Source organism: Dioszegia hungarica (genome assembly GCF_025882075.1).
Source record: "Dioszegia hungarica strain PDD-24b-2 chromosome Unknown MKK02contig_11, whole genome shotgun sequence".
Taxonomy (NCBI): Eukaryota; Fungi; Basidiomycota; class Tremellomycetes; order Tremellales; family Bulleribasidiaceae; genus Dioszegia; species Dioszegia hungarica.
The window spans coordinates 1,024,290-1,036,928 of record NW_026515771.1 but is presented as its reverse complement, the minus strand read 5'-3'; the positions used below and the strand labels follow the sequence as shown (position 1 = coordinate 1,036,928).

General features: G+C 57.9%; 5 protein-coding genes across 5 annotated transcripts; 3 read left to right on the top strand and 2 right to left on the bottom strand.

Moving 5' to 3' along the window:
- Nucleotides 1-199: 199 nt before the first annotated feature.
- On the bottom strand, nt 200-2,767 carry MKK02DRAFT_16439 (uncharacterized protein; the record flags this gene model as incomplete). Its single annotated transcript, XM_053085634.1, has 1 exon — nt 200-2,767. One exon carries the CDS (start codon nt 2,765-2,767, stop codon nt 200-202), a length of 2,568 nt encoding a protein of 855 aa, XP_052944744.1.
- A 539-nt stretch (nt 2,768-3,306) lies between these two features.
- MKK02DRAFT_28075 (uncharacterized protein) lies at nt 3,307-5,116 on the top strand (the record flags this gene model as incomplete). Its single annotated transcript, XM_053087479.1, has 6 exons — nt 3,307-3,843; nt 3,915-4,163; nt 4,210-4,420; nt 4,471-4,536; nt 4,585-4,816; nt 4,873-5,116. 6 exons carry the CDS (start codon nt 3,307-3,309, stop codon nt 5,114-5,116), a joined length of 1,539 nt encoding a protein of 512 aa, XP_052944743.1.
- Nucleotides 5,117-5,301: 185 nt separating this feature from the next.
- Nucleotides 5,302-8,106, bottom strand: MKK02DRAFT_16649 (uncharacterized protein; the record flags this gene model as incomplete). The annotated part of the gene is made up of 9 exons (XM_053085663.1): nt 5,302-5,676; nt 5,748-5,962; nt 6,016-6,104; nt 6,153-6,449; nt 6,492-7,289; nt 7,440-7,600; nt 7,634-7,709; nt 7,754-7,843; nt 7,889-8,106. The coding sequence occupies 9 exons, from the start codon at nt 8,104-8,106 to the stop codon at nt 5,302-5,304; spliced, it is 2,319 nt and encodes a 772-aa protein (XP_052944742.1).
- A 773-nt stretch (nt 8,107-8,879) lies between these two features.
- On the top strand, nt 8,880-10,484 carry MKK02DRAFT_37839 (uncharacterized protein; the record flags this gene model as incomplete). Its single annotated transcript, XM_053089806.1, has 5 exons — nt 8,880-9,006; nt 9,157-9,917; nt 9,968-10,114; nt 10,162-10,401; nt 10,452-10,484. 5 exons carry the CDS (start codon nt 8,880-8,882, stop codon nt 10,482-10,484), a joined length of 1,308 nt encoding a protein of 435 aa, XP_052944741.1.
- Nucleotides 10,485-10,739: 255 nt separating this feature from the next.
- Nucleotides 10,740-12,479, top strand: MKK02DRAFT_37838 (putative cytoplasm protein; the record flags this gene model as incomplete). Its single annotated transcript, XM_053089805.1, has 9 exons — nt 10,740-10,765; nt 10,849-11,034; nt 11,094-11,143; nt 11,204-11,230; nt 11,288-11,467; nt 11,523-11,617; nt 11,662-11,708; nt 11,759-11,845; nt 11,894-12,479. The coding sequence occupies 9 exons, from the start codon at nt 10,740-10,742 to the stop codon at nt 12,477-12,479; spliced, it is 1,284 nt and encodes a 427-aa protein (XP_052944740.1).
- Nucleotides 12,480-12,639: the final 160 nt, after the last annotated feature.

Below are 12,639 nucleotides of genomic sequence, written 5' to 3'. Positions count from 1 at the left end.
CCAGCTCACGCAGCATGCAACAGCGGTGCTGCTGTACAGAGAGAGCACAGCGCTCCGGAATCTATACAGATATGGATACTGTCTACTGATAACCCTGATAAATATGTACTCGCTACAAGATCCGACTCATGCTAGATACTGACTTCCCCTCCTGGATACCTGGGCACCGCTGGGTCCCATGCCCATTGTCCGTTCTACCTCATACCGTCGCGTACCGAACACCAGGCATGCCAAAGTTGATCGTCGGGGAGCCGAAGCGCAGGCCGACTGACGACACCGTCCTTTTCCCTGTTTCGGAGTCCACTGGCACCACCGCCTCTTCCTGTACATCCTGAACCTCCTCGGCCTGCCCACTCCCAATCTGCAGTAGCTGCTCCGCCGGCTTCACCGCCTCCACCGCCTGCCCCTCCTCCTGGACCTCTCCCAGACTCTTCAAAAACTTCAGGAATGGCCCTCTAGCCTTCCACCCCGTCTCTTGCTGCACCCGCTTCAGATCCACCTTCTTCCCCCGCTTGACATCCATCAACGCCCTCGCCCCGACCACGCCTCGATCATAAACATCCCCAGTCAACAATGACGTCCGCCACGTCCGCTCCGCCTCGTCCGCCGCGTCATACCGCTCCGCGAGGGCAAAGCGTACCATAAGACTGCCGACCGCCGATGATTTTACGCGAATACCGGCATTGCCAACCACGGCGAGCATGGCTAACGCCTTGTCGAGCTCCCCGATGCCAATCAGACCGCGTATGATTGCGGTGGCCGACTTGGCGGAAGGAGGGATCTGCTTGGCCGCCATCTCGCGAAAGAGGCTTGCGGCGAGAGCGAGGGATTCTTCGTGAGAGAGGGAGTGCCGGTCCGAGGTGGACTTGGCATGTTGGCTGAGGGAAGTAAGAGCGGCGTCGCACAGAAGAGAGAGGGATTCCGCGGGCTGGGCACGGAGGATCTCAAACATGGTTTCCCGATGTTGGCTCCGTGCAGAGAGCGCGAGGATCTCGACGAGGGGGAGGACGGGAGCGCCATCATGATTGAGCCGCTTGATGAGTGTCCATGCGAGTTGAGCGTCATCCGGCCGCTGGTTTGTGGTCAAGCCGCGGATGAGGGCTCGGACGAGCGAGTTGAGGTGGGAGGGGAAGAAGTCCAAAAAGTCCCGGAGGTACCGTTCCAAAAGAATAGGACGAGAGGCGCTCTTGCTCATGCAGACCGAGCGGATCATGGCCAGCAGGTCCTGCCGACTGGATCTGCGCCCGTCCGCGAGCAGATCGGCGTAGAGCCGGGACGCAAAGTGGAGATGACGATTGTCGACAGCTTGGTGGAAGAGTGTCCGCCATGCCGGTTGATTCGCCAGAGTCCACTTGTATCCGGATGCCCGAGCGACGGAATAGACGCGCCGGGCGGAAGTGTACGCCTCGGGCGTGCTGAGGGGGAGGAGGCTGTGCAGGATGAGCCGGTGGTAGATGGGATCCTTCGAGGCAGAGAGGAGGGTATCGGCGAGCCGGATGATGGTGGCTTCCATAGGGAAATCGGCTAAAGCGTACACCCTTGCCGCCAGAGCGTGGTATAGCTTCTCCGCGTCCGCTCCGCGCGTATCGACGAGGCGCTGACAGATGTCGATAGCTGCTTCCAGGTCCGCGGGTGGGCCCTGAAGAAGCTTGAATCCGAGGACGATCAAGCTGTCGACCGCCGCCGGTGGTGTTTGGGCGAGGAGCCGTGCCGCCCTAACCGCTCGCGGCTCGAGCCGCTGCAAAGCGCTCACGAGCACCCGATCGATCCGTTCCCCGACCTCCTGCTCCGCATTCCGCCCCGCCTCCTGCACTGTCTCGCGCAAATCATACTGCCCCTGCTTGTGCAGTTGCACCATCCACCACTCGACCGTCGTGTCCGAGATGTCCACTCCTCTGGTCCAGCACCAAAACCCCACTTCCAGCGCCTCCTTCGCGTCCTCCCTCCCACTCTTCAGCAGCTCATCCAGCAGCTCCTCCGTATCCTTCGCGGCGCCAAAAGACACCATCTCTCTGACAACCTCCGGAGGTCGCCGCAGAGGATACTCGCTCGCCCCGCGTCCCTTCCGCATCTTCCACTCCGCAATCGCGCGGAGGTGGAACTCCAGCCACATCTTCCGTGTCTTTTTCCCGACCGACGACAGATCGCCTTTCTTGACCCTCGCTAGTGCCGCCCATAACGCCTCCAGGATCCTCGCCATTCCACCGTAATCCGTCTTAAGATCCACCGCATATTTCAACCCCGCCTCCAGCGCTTTCCCGAGAACCTCCGTACCCAGCGTTTCCAACCTCATGCCGCAGCTCTGTCCGAATTCGATGAGGGCGCGCGAGCGGACCCATCGTTGTTTCGGCCAGGAATTGGACAGCTGATGTGCGAGGAGCGAGCGAAATGTGTCGTCAGGGATGTATCGGCGAAGGGAGGAATGGAGGGAGAGGTAGACCCGCCAGGATTCGTCCTGAGTGGACGAGAGCGCAGAAAGGGAGAGTATCTCGAGGTGCCGCTTGAAGGGGACCGAGGTGGGGGAGTAAGGGAGGCGAGGAGGGAGGGGGAGGTAGTGCGCCTTTGATTCCTGAGCTGGAGGTTCGGGCTCTGGTGCCTTGGCTGAAGTTTGTATGGTCCGAGTGTTGTTCGGCGAGAAGTAGGTCTGCGTCCGGCAGCAGGTGCAAGTGAGCCATCTCGAACAGCCAGGCTGTGATGGGGGTATGGGTATTGGCCGATGAGAAGGAGCCAGCAGCTTGCCGAGAGCTCTCGCTGCTGCTGTTCTCATGATCGATTTGCAGACTGATCCGGTCAGAGAGCGGCTCTCTAGCTCCACTACATTACTCACTGTTGCTCTCTTCCCTCTCATCCTCACTATAGCAGCCAAGAGCGTCGATGGAAGAGCTACAGAGTGCCTTGAAAGCTCCTCCCCTCAAAAGTCAGATCAGACGCACGGATCAGGGTCCTGGCGGCGATTGCCGCTCTACGCCGCCTTGGAGCCCCTCACTGACCTCCACCGCGCACGTCCCCTCTTTGTCCGTCCCCTATATAAGCCCAGACTTTCTCCTTCTTCCCCCCTCATCCGTACTTCGTCCTTCTCGCCACCCTTATACCTACCTCTCACTCCAAAGAGTGCTCCAGTGGACTCAAAGTGAGTTTATCGCGCTTCAGAAGAGATAGCACACCTCGATACGGCACTGAGTCCTCCCCATCACGCTTTATTCCTTCCTCCTCCTTCTCCCTTCCTTCCTTCCTCCCTCTCTTACGCTTCCCCTCCTCTTCCCCATCCGTATATGCCAGGTCTAATATCGGTCACTGACCACCCAGATGGCTTCCAAGCAGAACAGACAAGCCGCTGCAGGCCCTCTGAATCGCCGCCATGACGACCAGTTCTCCGCCCACTCGCCCGACCAACAACGTCCCCACAACCCCCAAGTCCAGCCACGACGGGTCCCCAATCCTTCCCTTATATCCCCCGAGTATCCCAGCGTTTATGCCAATCGAAGCGCCACCCGTCAACCCTCTGTTCGCGTCGAAGAACTGCCGGATGAGCCCAATCAGCAGCAGCAGCCCCCTCCTCCAGCTCCCGGTATGCGCTTCAACCCTACCAACTACTCGGCTGGTCGGAACGTCCCTGGCGGTCATCCGCAAGGCCAACAAGGTCCCCCTCATCCCGGCCATGCGGCGTTCAGGCCCAACCAGCAGCGGGCTTTTACTCCTCAAGGTCAAGGCGGGCCCGCGGGGCCTCAGGGACCAGCCGGCGGCCAGCGGGATCGACTGCCGCTCACCAAGGAGCAGCAGATGCAGATGGAGTACAAGTACAGGATGGCGGAGGCGGCGCGAGGAGGAGGTCAGCCGGGTCAGGTCAGTCATCTCGCTAGCATTCCTCACTACGAGAACAGAAGGTACTTTGAGGAAGGAAGCTGATATATCAGACTGGCCCTCCCATCCCAGGCGCGCACACCCGGCAGCAATCCGGTCAGAGGCCTCCCCAGCCTCGTCCTCCTCAACAGGGGCAAGGTCCGCTTCGTAAAGGCGACGGTCCATCCGCTGCTCAGGACGATTCCGAAGTCTTGACCTTCGGCAGCGACCAGGCGATCACTTCGATTGAGGCTGTCAACAAGCCCGCTGTCACCGGTGGCGATAAGCGAGGGGCTACTAGCGGAGCCATGGTAGTCAAGGAGGTTAGTTCGACAGTCTTGCCTGACCGCTATGATCGCTGAGCTCAAGCTGATACAGTTACAGAAACCCCCTCTTCCCCCTGTCCCGACTGGCCACTTCATCGTCGCCAAGGAGCTCCTATCTCCCTCTTCGATCCCCTGCTCGGTCAACCAGGGCCAGCTTTGGGCCAACAGTCTCCGATCCCATGCGACGGCTCGTGGGGAGCGACTGGCTTCCAAGGACGAGGACAAGAAGCATCTCCAGTGGGACGTGGTCAGCGGTAAGCTCCTTTGCTCTCTTAGCGACCATATCAGCTCAGCTGACATATAGACGCCTTTGCGAACCAGCAGGGTGGCCTGGAGGGCACCATGTCGTTCTACAACACTCTTATCGAGCGTGAGCTTCTTGTCACGTGCTCTCTGACCAGCCAAGCTGACCCTGCAGGCTTCAACAACCTCGCCGAGATCAAAAACACCCACCAAGCCGACAAGGAAGACCTCACCGACCGCTACCGCCGTGCTGGAGCGCATTTTTCAACCGCGTGCGTCTCCCTGCAGACCTCCACGCACCAAGTCCGACTCCCCGAGACCAAGAAGCGCCGGCTCATCACCGACGGGAGTGCCACGCAGGCCACTCAGGCGACTCAGGCGCAGGCGCAGGGGACGACGGGGAGGCAGTAAGTGGTCAAGTCAGGGAGGCGGAAGAGGTGAGGCCGGGGAGATGTGCGTGTAGGTGGTGTACTGGATTCCGAGGGAGAAGGGGAGAAGCTGTGTGTGATGACGAAGGGGAAGAAGAGGAAGAGGAAGAGGAGGTGGAGGTAGTCAAGCCAATCGTTCAGGAAGGGATCACCAGGGAAGATAGCGGTCTCAGGCGGAGGGACATAACGGTCGATGAGCTCGAGGAGGAAGAGGCAGATATCAGTGCTGTAGATAGTCTTCTCGTTGTATATGGTAGTAGCTCATGTTCTGTATCATAGCAATCATAGTCGGTACACATCATGCAATTGTATATACATCATCTTCACTTTGACTCGCGAGCTATAGTATAGTCAGTCACAGTATGAGCTGCACAAGCGGGTCTGCATAAACAAGTTAAAGTTTGTCCACTATATGATACACCAAGAGGCCAAGAAGATCTCCCCTACTCCTCGCTCCTCGCGCCTCAGCTCGCCTCCGCAACAACCTCCGTCCCCTTCAATTCCACCTCCATCTTGTCCTCCTCCGACCCCGCTTCTTCACCCTGTTTCCCATCCCCCTCCCCACCCTCGCCATCACCCTCGCCGGGACCTCCTCGACCCCCGCCCGACCCCCCCGCCTTGCCCTTCCCCCTCAACCTCTCCGTCTCGGCATGCGCCCTCCTCATCCTCGCCTGCGTAAGCGGCGGGAGCTGTCCCCACTCGTCCGGCGCATGCGGGCGCGGGAACATGGAATGGCAAAAGAACCCCTCGGGGTCCATTTTCGTCTTGAGCGCGAGGAGACGGGGGTAGGATTTACCATATACCGGTTTGACGTCTTCGGGGGTTGAGGATTGGAGGAACTGGAGTATCAGCTCGAGTACACCGCTAATCATTCGCCCATGTGCTGTTGGGGGAAAAGATGGGAGCTCACACAAGGTAATGGCCCACCAACCGAGACCGGCCGCATGACCTCATTGATCCACGCTTCGGCAGTGACGACGCATTTCGTGTCCAGAGCAGGGGGCTCGTCGTGTGCCCACTGGTGTAACGCCGCGACGGTGAACATGGCTTTCCGGTGTGATTGGGGATAACATGAATCGGCGACATCTCCGACCGCTCCGTTGCCCGTGAACTCGCACAGCCACGCTGAGGGGTCAGCATATGTACCTTCGCTTCCGACAAGGCAAAGACAAACGTACTACACCCATCAGGGACAGAATCGAACCGGGCGCAAGTCCCATCGATCCCCTCATCCGTCAACGACTCGATCATATCCGATTTGATATACCTGACAAGATATCAGCTCGGCCCACAGCCTAGCTTCGAAAGAACGTACCACTTCTTCCCATGCCCGCCCTTCAACACCTCCTCCACGGCCAACTGCTGCCTCTCAAAGCTCCTCTCCGAAAAATCCTGGAAAAGCGGTCTTCCACCCTCCCACGACCCAATCGCCTGGATGTACAAATCCCCTTCGGACCGAGGACCCTCGTAGCACATCTGGATGACGACGATAGCGGGCGCACCGGGCGGACCGGCCGTCATGATGATGTTGGCGTAGAGGGCGCGTGGGGCGCCTTTGATACAGTCGCGAACGTGTCGGAGGAGGGAGGGGGTTGTGGCTTTGTCAAACACGCTACTGGTCAGCTGGATCCTAGCAGACGGAGGGTGAACGTACTAGATGTAGTTCCCAGCGTAGACAGAGGGAATGTAGTACGCCTTCGCTCTGTATCGAGTCACCACGCCCAATGCGGGTCCGGCTCCTCTTAATCCCCACCAAAACTCCTCTGGATCCTCCCCTTTCGCCCACTCGCCAGAAGCCATCCCATTCTCGCCTACCCACACTATGCGTCCATCCGCCAACACCACCTCCGCCTCGACCACATTATCCATCGCCAGCCCATGCTGTCGACCTAGGAACCCAAACCCGCCTAGCAGGAACTGACCCGCACCGACCGGGAACGCCGAGGTGGGGACGTAGAATGCGCCATAAGGCGACCGCGCTGTCGTCGAGTCTAGCAATTTGGAATGCGTGCCCGCTCCAAAGGTGACGATAGTGTGGGTGGGTGGATTGGGGTTACAGTTGGTGTACGGCTGGCCGAAGGTAGGGTCAAAGGTGCTGGGATTGAACGCTGGGGTAGAGTAAGATTGAGGAGAAGGGGCGAAACCGAATGTCGTCGATGTTACAGGGGAGGGGTTGATGTAGGTCGTTCGACTACCGGAAGGGAGGGAGGATGCCGAGCCAGAGTATTGGAAGATTGAGCCCGACTGGGTAGAGATGATAGGTCGAGGAACATCCTGCGGCTTCGCCCTGCCCCCGCCGTACGGGTTGTGCGATTCGAACGATGTCGGCGGGGTGGAAGAATCACCTTGACTCCGACTTCGTCCGCTGCTACTCCCGCTACCACTACTCCCATCCCGGCTGAGGATTTGCGACAATTCGGCAGAGTACGACAAATCGTCCGCGCCGGTATTGCTCCCACTGCCGCTCCTGCTCCCACTTCCGCTCCCACTCCCACTTGCACTCCCGCTCCCGAATGATCGGCCCATCCGGCCATCCCGGATAGAGTCGAGGTCCCGCTTGCGTTTGCTGGCGTCTGCACTGTCCGCTTCGGTATCGAGGGACCGCTTGTATAGGTAGACTGGCGCAGTGGCCTTGGGCGATGTCCGCTGCGGTGCGAGTTGGAGCTGGGAGAAGGATTCGTGGAGGGTGATGGCGGAGGGTGTAGGAAGAGAGACGGTGATTTCGGTCATTAGAGCGAGGTCGAGGATGATATGTCCGGCAATCTATAGTCAGAGAGGGTAGTTCAGTGAACATACGGATTGGCCGTGCACTCCAGTACCTCCCGCCTTGACGGACAGATGTAGGTCGTGCTCGCGGCAGTATCTGATGGTCCTGCAGGGTCAGCTTCGCAGCTAAGTATCAAGGACAGAACCCACTTGCTGACCTGCCGGGCGTTGGTAGGCTTGACCACCGCCGTAGCAGCAGATACTATTGCACCGTTGAAGATACTCGTAGAGACGTCATATCTGCCCATCAGCACCGCATAGCCCATAACACCGACACCGACTCACCCCTCATCATCCCGCCCATGGACCAAGAAATATCCCGGCTCCTTCCCCAGTAACCGCCGTAAATCCCTCACCACCTCCTCATACGTCTGCAGTCCATCCGGCAGTGGATCAATCTTGTACGGATACTTGGGTCCATTAGGGTTCACGATCTTGTTCGGGCGAGTGTCCTCTGGGGGGAGACGGACAGGGCTGCCCGGACGTGTCGTTTGGGGCGCCATGGTCGTTGGGAGGTCCCAAAGAGCGATGGGCGGTATGGTGATGGATAGTCGTCGGGTGCTGAAGAGGGAGCGTAGGAGATAGAGTGGATGGACGGGCTGTGCTCGAGCTAAGTGCTCCAGCCTCCAGGCCAAGCAAGGGCTAACAAGCCAAAGGAGGGGTCGGCGGACGAGGGAAAATTCTAGGGTTTCACCGTATGATACCGAGCAATTTTGTTGTCTGACCGCAACTGTGCAGATGATGTGAGAGATTTGTCGACGCAAGAATCCGACAGTAAAGTAGGTAGAAGAGATACGCCTCTGAGAATAGTAGACGGCTCGAGTATAGATTGACTTGGTGCAAAAGAGGCGAGAATACCCGGCCGGCATGGAGGCCAGCCAGCTGGGCCTTTTGTGGCGCCACCCAGCCGGGAGCAACGGCTTTCACTGGAATCAGGTCTGGAATCCCCATTTTGCTGCTTCAAGCTGTATAATTCTGCGGCACATCTCGCTATCCTCTGGCTGCTCCTGCAAGTATCTCCCTGTGCTACAGCAGATTTGCATGCATACGAACGGAGCTGGAGCAGTCATACAGAGACATGGTGGGGCCGGCAGCCAAAGTGGCGACAAAGACGTCATTGCCGGCCATCCTTTGTCTGATCCCCCCCTTTATTCTGGTCCCGCCTACTCGGCCAAGGTTGAATTCCTCACCGCTGCAGCTACCACCTCAACCTCTACACTCAGCTATACCTCCCTTCAGCCATCCCCGCTCACCCATCACACCCATCTCCTATTGCATGTCTCACACGCCCACACCACCCACCCCACAGGGTAATGCAGCTACACCAAAACCCACGTTAGCAGGTGTCAGAGTAAGGCAGAGAAAGGGCGCAGCAAAGGCAACCGCAAAGCTGGATCCAGAAGGTAGGTCTCGACGCAGGCAGCTCGTAGCAATACGGGTAGTATGGACATTACAAATATCGACTATCTGAGCCCCCACTTTGCTCCCAATCCATATTTCCTACTCCATCCTGCTCCACTCCCCATTCATTGCTAGGCACGGCTGACATCTAGGCTTCCGCGACTCGCTCCTCCTCCACCTCGCACTCGTCCCAGAGCCGCCTACCGTCTCTGCCCTCGTCGACAAGCTCCTCGCGGCAGGCGCCACCCTCGAGCTCCTTAAATACTACGAGCAGCTCTTTGAGGTCCTCTTCATTGGCGGTCTCCTCCAGCCGGGTGGATCCTACCTCGACGACAAGCGGTCTCCCGTCTATGTCCTCCAGCCCGCGTCCGAGCATGACGCCCCTACCGATGGAGGCGAGGTCTTCAACCCCGTCACGGGCATGGTTGAGACCCTCAAGCGGGTAATGCAGCGGTTCAAGTACCTGCAGAAACCTCTCGAGGAGAACTTCCTGCCCGACATCCTCGGCTACCTTCCTAAATGGGAACCCGCCCAACGCGCTAAATTTGCCGAGGCCGTCGCGCTCCTCATCGTCGAGGTCGGCATCTCCCCCAAGTGTCTCTTGACGCTCACAAGGGATCACGTCGTCAAGGACAATGTATCCCTCAACTTCCTTACCGCCTTCGCCAAGACCTACCTGTCCAAGCAAAACATGGACCACCTCGGCCTCACGTTCCGCCGCTCCGGACTCAAGGATATCGCCTTGACAGTCCCGCACCAGACGCGAAGCAGGAAGCAGGTCGAGGACCACTTCAAGGCGGAGGGACTGCCGCAGGTCGCAGAGTGGTACACCAAGATGGCGATGAATGAGAGCAAGGAGGATTTGGTGCAGAACATTGTGAGGATGATCAATGACGAGGAGCCAGTCGACCAGGTGAGTTGAAAAGACGTGTAAGGGCTTGCGACTTCCAGCTGACTCTATAGATCCTCGAACAGCTCCAAACTGGCCAGGCAGAAAAGCCAGTCCCAGACACCGACATGGTCGACTGGATCTGGCAAGCCCTGATGAAATCCTTTGACTGGTCAGCTCGCCCAGACCAGATTGACGCAGCGATGGTTCAGCACATCACTGTGAGCCCTCCCTCGCCTTCGCCTTTTAATCCTTAGCTGAACTCCAGACCTACGCACCCCTCCTCGAAGCATTCGCCAACGGCGCCAAGGCCGAAGTGACCCTGATCAACGCCGTCCAAGTCTACTGCTACACCGATACCCGGCTGCTCAAGACCTTCCCGCACATCCTCAAAGTCCTGTACAACAAGGACTGCGTGTCGGACCAGGCGATCATTTATTGGCATCAGAAGGGGGCGAAGCCGAATGGGAAGCAGCATTTCTTGAAAATGACCGAGGCGATGGTCAAGGTGAGCTCGCGCCTGCACTCGAACGTGGGAAAACAAGCTGACTGGGGCAGTTCCTCGAGGAGCAGGACTCGGACGAGGAGTAGTAGAGGTACCTGGAGAGTGTATAGGCCAGCTAGATCCCTGCGCTTTATGCATAGCAAGGTGACCGTTTGTAGTCCGTCAGGAGCATAGTCCGGCCTCTGGCACTGCGTGGTAGATTCATTTTGCGGAGGAATGGAAGCGCCTCCACTTTGGCGGACCAAGCAGCCAGGATTTTGCTCAAGTGTCTTGACTTCGCTCCATTCTCTTGCTTTCCCATCTAGACCGCTCTCCCGCAACTTTTAGGCGCACGGAGCAGCATGGACCCAGAAGACGAGGCACCCGAGTCAGTCCCGCCTCCTTCTCAGCCACTCCATCTTGGTGACCAGCTGCCAAGTCCTGCAATCCAGCTGATACGTCCCTTCTTAGGCTTATCGACATTGACGATGCATCTCCTTATGAGGGACGCACAGGCTCGTCAGTCAATGATGGTGATACCTCAGCTTCCGCTGGGTCATCAAGATCAGCTGCAAAGGTCGACGCATACGAAAGGCGTAAAGTCCCTCTGACGATTCTGACGGGGTATCTCGGCGCTGGGAAGTCCACTCTACTAGAGTAAGCTACCATGACCCTTGCCGGCGTGCACAATTTCTGCAGAAGCTGACAGGATTCAGCTATATCCTGAAAGAACAACATGGGTACAAGATCGCAGTGTGCATGAACGGTACGTCCCCCTTTCCTCGCTCCTCAACTCATGAGCTGGCGGGCGCGGCTGACAAGGCAGACTTTGGCGACTCGACAGACATAGAAGGTCCGCTGAACGGTTCCTGACTCCGTCGATGACACGAGCATCAGCTGATCCAACCAGCCAAGTCTTTGACTCTGACCGACCCCAATACCGGCGCCCAATCGTCCCAATTCCTCTCCCTCCCTAACGGCTGCCTATGCTGTTCCTTCAAAGATATGGGCATCGCCGCGATCGAGGAGATGGCGCACCAAGAGGGTGTTGAGTGGGTCATGGTGGAGCTCACAGGGCTCGCGGATCCTGGTACGTCCTCCTTACTCCCGACCTCGACATCGGGCGAAGAGAGGCTGATGGGTAGGTCCTATCATTAGGGGGTTCTGGGAGAACGAGGAGATGGGTGATTTGATATTGGATGGGGTGGTGTGCGTTGTGGACTGCAGGAATGTGCTCAAGGTGGGTCATTCTCTTCATGATATGAGGCTTCTGCTGACGCGCAGCAACTCTCCGAGCAGAGACCAGCGGGCGAGGTGAATGAGGCGCAAAAGTACGCTTACACGCCCAGTGTGACAGTAGGGCGACAGCTGACCCTTCCAGACAAGTAGCTTGCGCGGATGTCATCCTCCTCAACAAGACGGATCTTGTCGATTCCGGCCGACTGAGCCAGGTCGAGGAGACAATCAGGTAATCCTACCTTTCTTGTTCCCCTATCCGGCCTGGGCTGATTTCTAGCGCCATCAACCCCACTCTACGAGTATACAAGACTCAACACTCCATCACCCCCCTGGACGGTCTCTTTGATCTTCGAGCATTCACTTCTGCCCCATTAGCCCCAACTACCATTCCCCCGGCCTCATCCCATACCCACACATCCGAAAGCTCCGATCACGCCCACGACGATAGTCACGATCACAACGACCGCCCATCTCAGCCCCACGCGCATTTTGGTCGAATAACGACCATAACCATCCCCATACCTTCACTCTCCTCAGATCAGTTCGATAGACTACAGCGATTCCTGGAAGACACGCTCTGGTCTATACCTGATCCGCCATCCGCGACGACGTCGGGTGGGATAGCAATCGAGACAGCTGAGAAGGGCGGCCGGCCAGAGGTACTGCGTACGAAGGGCCTCGTCCGGACTGCGGAGGGTCGAGAGTATGTACTGCAGGGCGTGACGGACGTGTTTGAGCTCAAGGAGTTACCTTCTTCTGGGTCGGGTGGTGGATCAGCGGCAGACGGTGGGAAGGTGGTATTTATTGGGAAAGGTGTAGATGAGCGACTCAAAGATAGATTACTAGCTGCAGTCAATGTATAGCTCATCTTGCTCGATCAAGGACCGAGCTGCTCAGAATCAATGGGAAAGGTACCACGTTCTTCATACACTTTGATCTTCTTCTCCCTCAATGTTCAAGAGATTCGCTACAACACTGCTCTACTTCTCTCTTCTTCTGCCCGAGGACCCCGATACTTCTCCA